Below are 12,200 nucleotides of genomic sequence, written 5' to 3' on the forward strand. Positions count from 1 at the left end.
ATTCACCCTATGGACTTACAAATGGCAATTTTCCATTGTGGAGACAATTTTGTAAGGCAGTACATTTACACCAAACTTTCATTCATCCAGTTCGCACTTCCGCTTTTAGTTCCAAATCCTTGTCGTTCAGAAATAGAATTCCCTATATGGTCATTCAGACAGATTAAAAAGAGCTGGAAATACCGTGATGCATCTACCAAAAAATGGCAATCTAAAAACTGTGCAATCATTGATGCCAACACACCGCTTGTGTCCTTCGTAAGATTTGGTGAATCACCTGCATCGAAATCTCAAATAATGAACTCTCTGCTCGGCAATCAAACGCATCGAGTTTTTTTTAATAGGCACTGCCGAGGCAGCAGCAGGAATGGTCAACTAATGAAAGGAGTTGCAGAGATCGCCTGGTATCTTCCAGGTGCGAAGGACAATGATGTATTTAATGACTGCATAGCATTCACTAATCTCCATGGAGATGCAAGAGAACACAAAACACAGGCGAAATTTTTACATGAGATTTCGTCTATAAATGTAATTTTACTGTCAGATGGTGATCGCAATGAAGAAGGCAAACGTATCTTAGACGAATGTTTGAGATCTCCAAAGCCGCTAATTTGCCTCTGTGCTGACAAAAAGAGAGTTTCCAGCAGAGTATCTGGAACAAACGCGAAAATTGCTGTCGAGAATCGAAATGAGGCTGAGTTAATCGATGAAGTGACATCAATAATCAAATTTTTTTTAAACAATTCAAAAATAAAAATAAACATCGAAGCTTGCTCAGCTATTGCAAGACAGCATGGCTTCATTGTTGATGAAGATGATAAACAATGTGAAGAGGGAAAGGATATGGCGAAAGTTTTGCTGTGTCTTATAAGTGACAAGCCGCTGTGTTCCATAAAGGAGACATTTTTGCCTCTTCAAGGGAAATTGTGGCAGTCGTGGTGCAAGAAAGACAAAGAATTGAAACGCATGACGGTAAGGGGGGGGCAAAGTGTTGAGGAATACAAAAGTAATATTTTAGGAGAAAAAACACGCATTAGGAAAGCACAGCTTGAAAGAGCATTTCCTCTTAACGAATTTATGAGATCATTGATTGAAATTTTGAACCAAAATGCATGCACAGTAAAAACATACTTTCTGCATTGGCTACGCATATACTTAGATAATATGTTTGCAGATCGCTTATCACAACTTCATCTCACTTATCATCAGGCCTGGACGGAAATAAAAGCGTTGAAAAAACAAGGTTCTAACACGAGTACCATTGCTACAAAACAATCAGAGTTGGATAAAATATCAGAAGAACTTGAAGCCTCTTCCTTTGGAATCGATCACGTTTTTAGGGAAGTTGGTCAGATCTACGAAGCTTCACAGACAACGCCATCAGTTGACAAACTCCCAGCTACTTTGCCCAAGATTGCAGCAGAAATGATGATCTCTGGATTTCCTCTTGAACTCATGGATGGTGATGCTGCACATGTCCCACTCATTTGGATTAGCTCAATCTTAGACAGAATCATTGATGAAATTGGGGACGTGAAGCTGTTTGTTATCTCAATACTGGGAATACAGAGCAGTGGGAAGTCCACGCTACTCAATGCCATGTTTGGTCTCCAGTTTCCTGTTGGCAGTGGGAGATGCACCCGAGGGGCCTACATGCAGTTAGTGAAGGTGGAGGCAGAGTTCATTAAACAACTGGGATATGAGTTCGTGCTGATAGTCGACACAGAAGGACTGCGTTCTGTAGAGCTGTCAAATGCAACACATAGTCATGACAATCAGCTGGCAACGTTTGTGATTGGGCTGGGAAACATGACCGTGATCAACATTTTTGGAGAGAACCCTTCTGAAATGCAAGACATTCTACAAATTGCTGTGCAGGCGTTTCTGAGAATGAGGCAGGTGAAGTTATCACCGAGCTGTGTGTTTGTCCATCAAAACGTAGGAGAAGTGACTGCTCACGATAAGAACATGGAGGGAAGGAGACGCTTTCAGGAGAAACTCGATAAGATGACCCGCATGGCTGCAGACCAGGAGCAGTGTGCTGTTGCATCATTTGACGCGGTAATCAGGTTTGACATGAACTCTCAGATCCGTTACTTTGCTCATCTTTGGGAGGGAGACCCTCCGATGGCTCCGCCAAATCCAAGCTACTGCCAAAATATTAAAGACCTTAAAGAAATGTTACTTAGAAATGCCAAAAAGGAAAAAACAGTCAATGTCTTGAAGATATCAGAATTCAAATCACGCATTAAAAATCTATGGACGGCTTTGCTCGCAGAAAACTTCGTTTTTAGCTTTAAGAACACAATAGAGATCGCAGCTTATACCAAACTGGAAGAAATGTATGGAAAATGGACTTGGGAACTCAGGAGTCATGTTCTTCAGCAGGAAAACAAACTCTATAACAGCATTGATAACAATACAGATACAATGACACGATTACAGATTGAACGAAGAATTTTGTCAAACTATCAGGATATTAAAAAGAAAATGGAAGAACATTTCAATAGCGCAGATGATGCAGAATTGTTGGTTCAATGGAAAGTTAAATTCGAAAAAGGATTTGAAACAGTGAAAGAAGAGCTAGTATTTGATGCTTACAAAAACTACTCTGCCCTGATGGCTCAAAAACACAAAAAACGAAATCTTGATCTGCAGAGATCAAGTTATGAAGATCAACTTATTAGAAAGAGCAAGGATTTGGCTTCAATATTGAGAGGAAATACAGTAAATGACGAAGAATTGAAGAATGATTTTGATAAAATCTGGAAGGAGTGGATTAAAGTGATAAAAGACGGTATGACCAGCCCTGCAACGCTTGATGTAAAAAAAGAAATTAAAAACCTTCTTTACGACGTTTACGAGAATCAAACTCAACACCTAGAAACAGTGATATTGAACTATCACATAGGGACAGAACTTAACGTTAATCAAAACGAACACATTATGATGAACGCGACATGGCTTGGAGCTCGGAGTCACCATTTCAAAGATGAGGATACTGAGTTAATAAAAAAAAAAATTACTGACATAAAATACAAAGTCAGGAGCTGCATTACCACCCAGGAGAAACATAAAACGAATTTCAACCCATCCTACATACGTGAAATTTTAGAGGTAATGAATTCAGACATACAGGAATTTTCAAAAACCAATCGAAGATTTTGGCTCACAGATAAGTTCAAAATTGATTTATCTGTCCACATATTAGCAGAGGTTACGGGGCGATTTCAAGAAATGCATGAGAATTTCCAGAGGGAAAACGACCCATTAGTATACTTCAGCAGGAAGAAAGAAGAATACTTCAACAGCTTCAAAATCCGCTGCCAAGGCGCAACGTCCACAACTATTTTCGTGGATTTTTTGTGTAACAAACTGAAAGCATCCATTGAACAGGCAGTTTATGATAAAGTTTGCATTGACATTGCAGGCAGGATGAAGTCCACATTTCCGGCATTCAATGGAAATCGATCAAAATTAGAAAACTACATTCTCATAGATTTAGCGAAAAAGAAAGATTTTAAAGCATTTGATGAATATATTCACCATCCAAAAGAACACTTTCAAAAATACATTACGGAATGTGTAGAAAAATATTGCAAGGGAAAAGATAATGAAATAATTCACGAGATGTTAAAGTCAAGTCTTGGGGATACCACAGCTGCAATTACTCGTGCAATCAATAAGGGAACGGAAGTTGTACAAAAAAACGAGTATGATGCATCTTCATGGCTGGATACATTTTGCACACAGCTTGATGACGTCATCAAGTTCCCAAGACACACTTTGGACCAAGGCGACTGCAGCGACATAACGGATATTGTATTTCTTAAAGAAGAATTAACAAAAGGACTAAAAACCGTGGTTGAAGGATTAAAAGATACATTTTCTTCAGCATGCTTAAATGATTTACAAAACGTTCAGAACCAACCTCACGAAATACTATTTCGGCAGCTATGTGGGTGCTGGGTGCAGTGCCCGATGTGTAAAGCCATCTGCACAAACACGATGTCCAATCATGACGGAGACCACAGTGTTCCCATTCACCGCCCACAGGCAGTGAGTGGAGTAAAGTGGCATAAAACTGATCACTTTGTCACCGACATTTGCACGAGTTTAGTTGCCAGCAACTGCAGCTTAGTGCTTCCAGACAGAAATATACCATATAAGGATTATCGTACAGCCGGACCAGAATATGTTTGTTGGAGCATAACACCAGACTTAACCACACAGCCATATTGGAAATGGTTTGTCTGCAAGTTCAAGTCAGACTTAGAAAAGCGCTATAACCTAAAATTTGTGGCGCTGGGAAAAATCCCATCAGGTTGGGAATGTATTAAAGAGCATGATGTTATTGAGGATTTAGAGAAACTGTAGGTTACGTAGGTATAAAAAAATCATAGATCACGACGTTTTGATCGCAACGCAAGCAATCGTCATCAGGCGGAGGAAAGATCTATTATTTTTTCTACCTACGTGACTTTACCGAAAGAACCAAAGAGTATGGATTCCTGCAGTCACGAAAGCTTCAAATCAATAATAAACTGTAGGTTGATCAATAAAACTACAAATTAGCATCCCATGTTACAGATTAAATTATGAATACGTGGCTCTGTTTCAAAGTCTGCAGATTTTAGTTTTTTATGGTATTAATAATAACAACGAACACAATTTATCATGAAACAGCAACATCTCTAAAATGGCATGGCATTTAACGATCGTTACATGCATGCATATGTACATACATTTAACTTGAGACATTGTGGATGTTACAGTAAACTGATTATCTGCAATAGACGTGAATATTTTCACGCAAAATAAATATATGCATCTTTTTAAGTAATCCATAAAGAAATATCTACTGTACAATCATTTCCAATGTGTTTATTCCTCTATACCCTTGTTTTGTTTAAACGTGCATTTTGTTTGTGATGCACTTCAAATGTAAATACTAAATTAAGAATAGAAATGTCAATGAAAGTGGTAAATTACACATCAACTAACTACGTGCTTAATATTACATTGTGTTTCTACTCACCAGCCTTGCTCTTTCTTCATGTTGGTGTCGGACCCCTATTTCATGAGGCAGAGCCTTCTCTCCAGGGTACTCTCTTCGAGAGCTTTAATCAGCTGCCCATCCCCTCTAATGAATGCCCAAGACTGGTATTTTGCCTCTCACGATTGTTCCTTTCAGACTTTTATGTTCATCCAAAATTGCTTCAGCATGAGCATAATAATATATTTCCATGGGATAGCATATTTGAAGTCAAATGCAAAGCTGAAAGTTCCAATATTATCAATTATTCCGTTCTCAGCATGGATATCTGCCAAATATAACATTTAAGTAAATGTTGAAACATCTTTACCACTAACTTCATCTTTTTTGCTTATTTCCTTTTGCAGCAGCAATTCTATCTAGCTGAATTCCATTTTTCCATTAAAATAGTGATATCACCATAACGCACAATTCATTAGTTTTCTCTCCAAATATACGTTCAGACCCACCAATAACACATATCTGATTAAATACAACACAATTTCAGCAATCCTCAGGGTACTGTAAATCCATAATGTGAACAAATGCTTCCAATGACTGGAAAGGCACCACCTGGGACACAAAAATTAGCTGGGTTTACAAGGCTCATACAATTTACTAAATTGAACAACGTTGTACTGATCAACACCATTCACCCCCACAAACCATCAAGAAGATCAACGTTGCACTCATGTTGTGGTACATTTCACTACTGGACTGACGATATACGAATGTCAACCCATTTTCAGTCAACTAAGAAGAGTGGATATTTCTCTGGGCAGACATTGGAAGTGACGGTGGCTTAATAATGATGATGGTCAAAATCAAACTGAGAAAGAATTTCAGGGAAAAGAGCACGAAGGAGAAATATGACTTGGACAAATTCCAGAGCCGACAGATGAAGGCAGAATATTAAGCAATGATTTGAATAAGGTTTGCACCATGACTAATGTTAGCGCTACATTAAGTTACGGATGATCCCATGTAATATTTCAATAAAGGGCCAAAATATGTTATTAACAAGGTTCGGGAGTTAAAACAGGCCTGGGTGACTAAGGGGTCATGTGCCGAAGTGATTAGTCATGGAATTTGAAATCCAAGAGACCTGATGGAGAAGACGAAAGAATGATAAATCATACACTAAACAGCCCTGTCAAAACTGCCAATGTAAACAAATACAAAATAAGGTAAAAATCTGTGCAATTAATTCAACTATTTTTTTCTTGACAGAAATAGAAGAAAGCTCTTGAGACTGTTAGGAAACTCATCAAATAGAACCAGTCAAGTAAATCAGCAACATAATAAATATTTAGCAACTTTTTTGCAAAGAGTAACGCACATTTACGCGATCTAACCCAAAACAACTCTATTATGGAAGATATTGGTCGCAAAGGCATACGTGTTAAACTGAGTAACACAAACAGGCAGCCAATATGACTCCCTACAATATCAATGTTGCTGAAATGATGTGCTACCAAAATGTCGTGTCGCTGATGGGATGTGAAACAACATTTGTTGAATGTTCATGTTGAGGTTCAGATATTGGAGAGATGTTTATTGTGACCCTATTGATTTTAAAACTTTTATTCGATTAATGATGTTATGATACAAAGTAGACAATTGACAGTAAGGTTGGCAGCATGCTGTGAAATATCTGTCTAAGACCAGAGGAACTTATTAATCACATTTTCTAGGGCACAGTCGAAGTTAAGAGAGGTTGGCCAATGATCAACAACGTGCCTAAGACGTAAATATCAAATGCATACATGTAGATCACAAGAGACTGATGAAGGTTGAATCGGTTGATACTTCACTGGCACACCTACAACATCACAATTTAAATAAACAAAATTCACATTCTTAGCCTTCAACCCTTATGAACTCTATATCTCTGACCTCTGTTTGTGTTGTGAAAAAGTGCCGTTATCGCAAATAATCTTTTTATATAAAAATGTGTATTCATGGCAGTGCTATTGCTTTTTTAAGCTGAACATTCAGTAACTGATGATGACATTAACAACATTTTCATAAGTGGACATATAATCGCACAGGTTGGTAAATGTGAGGAAAAAAATAACAGTTTTGCATACAATCAATACAATTTCTTCGTTTGATGCATCTAAGTCAATATGCTGTATGACTTGAAGGGGGACTTGTTCATTAGAATGTTTTTAGGTGATATCCAGATAAACGTATTAGCAAATATTGTCCACGCTGCCTACTCATCTTCCTTTCCTCAAGATCCATTGTCAGTTATTGCAAAGTCTACATTATTTTTAACACCACAATTCGCATAGCAAGAAGATGGTTTAACTAATGAAAAAAACTGCATATTAAGTGGAACATATCATACAAATCAATGGACAAAAGCAAACAACTTTAAAATGTAAATGCTGAGTGGAAGCCGAATCAACAAAACGACAAATGCAGAGGTCCTATAAATACCAACGAATAGGCTGAGATCAATAAGTAGAACAACACATTCATTATCTGGGCATTGTTTGGAATACAGGTGGCAGGAATTCCTCACTTTGAAGGGATATGGAAGGCGATGAAGAAAACGACATGGATGGATTCATAAAAAGCAACGAATAAAAGTGGAATCATTGCTGACGAATGCTTCAGAAGGGTGGACGAGAGGAAAGATCAAGTTCTATAACTGCCAACCGCTTCCAAAGACAAAATAAATTATTGACTTTTCATATAATTATTTTACACGAAGCTTCATATTTTACATTAACAACTTCATGTTATTTGCATCCATTGCCAACTTGGTCATTGTAAATAAGGTGCGTGAGCAATTAGGAGTCGTTCTGGAATTTGAGTTGTTATTTTCAATCGCATGCAACTTCATATATACATAAAGATTATACTATCTGAATACAATACAGGAATATATTGCACATCTTTAAGTCATATTTGCGAAGTGGAGTGTTGGCATAGTGCTTTGCTATCTGCCATATGATATTTGTTATCTGTGTATCTTATATTTTTGGGGAATAAGAATCTGATTTCAATAATATGGTTGGTATTCCAACAACCAATGAACTAAGGATTGTTTGGATGTCGCATTTTTTTTTGTTAAGCTAATCAGGATTGTGTAATGTTTATAATGCTGAAGGGGTCACAGTTAATTCTATTAATTAATACTTGTTTGTATGTTCCGGAGTATGATATAGTGGCTGTGCAGCTAGATAGAAAACATATCAGTTTAAGATAATGTTTTCAAATTCATACATGTTTTATTGAGGTCATAACTCTTGGTGTTAATCAATAAAGTTATATGAATCAAAAGATTCACTTATTTTGTGCTTTAATGAAAGCAGCATTTCAAAGTGGTGAACAAGACAAACACGAAATACAATACACACCAAGGGAAAATGGGAAGAAAAAAATTATACGATCAAAATAGTGACCATACGGCAATGAATGTGAGGGACGTTGGGTTCTTTTTTGCAAAAAAGGTCCCAAAGAGAGTTGTATTCTCCTTGCATTGTTCTTCGAGTTCAATTGCCTTGCTTTTAAATAATCCACACGGTCAGGTTTAAGAATCCGCATTACGTGTAAGTCTAAATCAAGGATTGTGTATTTATTATAACAATTCTTCAAGGAGCAAAAAAAAATGCAGAGAGTAGATTTTACTTCTCCCTCCACCAGCCACTATGGCCCACTGGTGGTTGTTGTTAAGAAGCCCGATGGTTCACTGAGGTTTTGCGTAGTTCTCAGCCACTTAAATCAGGTGAGTCGGGATGATACTTATCCCTTACCGAGTATTAACGACTCATTGGAGGCATAAGCAGCATCAATTTGTATTCGTTCATTCATTTCTCTACACTTATATGCACAACAATACACTAGTAAACACTACTAGACTATACACTACACTATACACTACATTACTATACACTACTAGACACGTATTCTAGCTGGACATTCCCGCCAGCGTATCCGGGGATACCCCCGGGGTCTTCGCCATGTGGGACGTGCCCGGTGGAGTACCAGAGCGAGTCTATCGGAGGGCATCCTAACCAGGTGCCCGAACCACCTCAACTGGCTCCTCTCAATACAGAGGAGCAGCAACTTGACTCTGAAGCTCTCCCCGATTAGCAAGCTCCTCACCCGATCACGGAGAGTGAACCAGGCAACCCTGCGGAGAAACCTATTACCCAAGGATGATGTTCCAGATCCATCCCTGAGTCTGAGCCAGTTCCGCAACAGTCACAAAACAGTTTTGTTTCAGAGTCTCCTTCAACGTGTGAGCAATGCGCATTCCTGATGGACTGGACTAATAAGACTGCGCAATATCAAATGTTCTTACTTACTTCTTACTTACTTACTCATGACCATAGGTGAGGGTGTGAATGTAGACGACCTGTAAACCACGAGCTTTGTTCGAGAACTCAGCTCCCATTTCACTACCACAAAATGGTACAGTGCCCGCAACACTGCGGGCGCCGCACCAATCCGCCGGCCGCTATCACGCTCCCACTCGCCATCACTCGTGAAAGAGCCCCCGAGGTACTTAAACTTCTCCACTAAGGGCAGCTGTTCCCCCCTCACCTGGAGAGGCCAACGCACTGTCTCCCGGGAGTGAACCATGACCCAGATTTTGGAGGTACTGATCCTCATCCAGCTGCTTTACACTCGACATACAACCATTCAAGTGCATGCTAGAGATCACAGACTGACGGGGCAAAGAGGACAACGTCATCCGCAAAAAGAAGCGATGCCACCTCCATGCCCCTGTGATGGATACTCTCCCTTCTCTGCGCTTGCGAAACGTGGACCCCCCGAATGGAACATCATCACCGGTTGGAAACATTTAGGCTGGCCTGCCTACGATCCATCCTGGCTTTAACCAGGCTGGATTGTGTGAGGAGCTCACAAATCTTTGAAAGATGTGGGCAAAGTCCCATTGGTGAGCTCCTCCGGCAGGAAAGGCTGCGTTGGCTGGGCCATGTAGCCCGCATGCCCAGCCACCGCATGCCTAAACAGCTTTTGTTCGGCCGGATCGAGGGGGCTAAACGGGTGCGGCACGGGCTAGTGAAGAGATGGAGTGATGTGGTACAGGAGGATGTGGAGCCGAGTGGACTTGCCAATGACTGGTACCAGTGGTGTAAAGATCGGCCTCTGTGGAGGAGCCTCGTGAAAGACGCTGCTACTGGGCAGTTGGAGACAGTAGCCCTCCAACAACAACGGAGCGCGGATGAGCGATGCTCACAACAACGAGCGGAGCACCGGGTGACTAAAGCACAGCAAGTTGGCACAGTAGAGGGCACAGGTGGTACATCAGCCAGTCATCTCAGTCAGTCGACCCGTGGCACCTGGGTCTGCCCCGTGACCTCCTGCTGGTGGGCGTTCGACACTTCATGTGGCCTCAAGATGTACATGGCCTGGCACAAGCATCATGGTGATGTCACCGCCACTTAGTGGCGAATGGCGGTTGTTGTTGTTGTTGCACACGTGTGTATGTGTGTGTACGTATGTGCGTATGTGTGTGTGTATGTTTGGGGAGCGGTATTGCAACGGTTAGCGCGCTGCGTTACCAACCTGGCGACCCCATTTCGACTCTAAATCGATACATTTTTTAAACATTTATTTCATTTTATTCATGTTAATTAATATTATGTTGCATTTACTATACGTATTTATTACAGCATCACAAATAAATGTACATTATTTCTTCTTAATTATTAGATAACAATGTTCATTTTTTTTGTTAAATTACTAAAACATTTAATACCCCTGTCTGTACGTGTATTTAAATTGCATGTTGTGTTCCAGCTTATGAGCAGTTCGACTTACGAACGGGCCTCATGAATGGAACCCGTTAACAAGTCAAAGGCCTCCCGTACCTGTGTAAAATAGTGCGTAATTTCTAGCATCATAGTAAAAATGTAGGCTTTGTTCTTTCTTCAAAATTACATTGGTGAGCCGTAAATATAACTCTCAGATAACCGGCACATTTGATTACCCAGCACCCTCCATTCCCCATGGATGACGGATAACGTAACTTCTCTGGTATTTCTACAATTCTGAGTATTTATTTAAAAAAAAAAACTGTTCAGGGCCACGTTGTCAGCAGCAGGGGGCAGCGCAGCAGCATCCACAGACTTACGAACACCCTCACTCACGTACAAGCTAACGAACTATTCGATGTACGAAAGCATGAGGGACGAATCATGTTCGCAAGTCGAGGAGGGTGCGTGTATTGTTGCGCCGCGCTAATGCTGCCACGTTCCTGCTCCCCCCCCCCCCCCCGAGTGGTCAAGTATGGTCAAACAACCCCCACGACCCCCTCACGGCATGGGGAGGCCCTCATCCAGCAGTGACTTGAACGTTTAACACCTGGTAGGAGGCTTTCGCGAAGCAATATCATCCATAATGCAGGATTTTTTTGGGTTAGATTGTGTAAATAAATATATGTGTCATTAAACCCGCAATCATCCGACACAGCCAATTAGTAAGGTTTGTAACGTAAACAGAACGTGCCAATTCATTACTAGTGTAGAGGTGTAGTGGGTGACATCACGTCACGCGCGCCCTCGGAGAGAGTGGCGTCGCGGGACGTGACGTCAGGCGGACCGTGGAGGACGATGACGTCATGACCCCAGGGGGGTATTTAAAGGGCGACCCGGGATGGAACCTGGGTTCGTCGGGGGTAGAAGAAGGACTCGGGGAGTCGATCCTCACACGAGACTATGGGAGGCTACTCCGCCCGACCGGCCGAGGTTGGGGGTGGTCCCGGGCCGGGGCAGGGTGGAGATGCGAGTTAGCCGGGCTGTAGGGATCCCAGTACCCTGTCCCCTGGGGAGTTATTGGCTAGGTGGGTGCTGGTTCGGCGTAAGCCTATCCACCTGGCGTAAGCCCTGAACAACTTGGCGTAAGCCCTTAAATAAACGTGGCGTGAGCCCCTAACAGCAACCTGCCTCGGAGATATACATTGCACCTCAACAGTAGTACAGCACGCTGGTGTGTTGGAGACCAAACCCACAATGTTGTGGGGTTTTGAAATCCACAATGTTGTGTTTACATGACAAACCTTACTATCATGAGTGACATGAGGAGTCGACGTTTGACGACCGTCGGTTGGAGGAGGACGACGATTGATCAGGATCGGTGGAGATTCAAAGCGATTGGAGGAGAGATTCAAACATAGAAGGCG

General features: G+C 41.1%; 1 protein-coding gene across 1 annotated transcript; it reads left to right on the forward strand.

Annotated features, from left to right (window-relative positions):
• The first annotated feature begins 797 nt into the window (after positions 1-797).
• Positions 798-4,063, forward strand: LOC144953515 (interferon-induced very large GTPase 1-like). The gene is made up of 3 exons (XM_078884058.1): positions 798-1,166; positions 1,257-3,338; positions 4,057-4,063. Exons 1-3 carry the CDS (start codon positions 844-846, stop codon positions 4,061-4,063), a joined length of 2,412 nt encoding a protein of 803 aa, XP_078740184.1. The 5' UTR covers positions 798-843.
• Positions 4,064-12,200: the final 8,137 nt, after the last annotated feature.

The sequence above is a fragment of the Lampetra fluviatilis genome, chromosome 77 (assembly GCF_964198595.1).
Source record: "Lampetra fluviatilis chromosome 77, kcLamFluv1.1, whole genome shotgun sequence".
Taxonomy (NCBI): Eukaryota; Metazoa; Chordata; class Hyperoartia; order Petromyzontiformes; family Petromyzontidae; genus Lampetra; species Lampetra fluviatilis.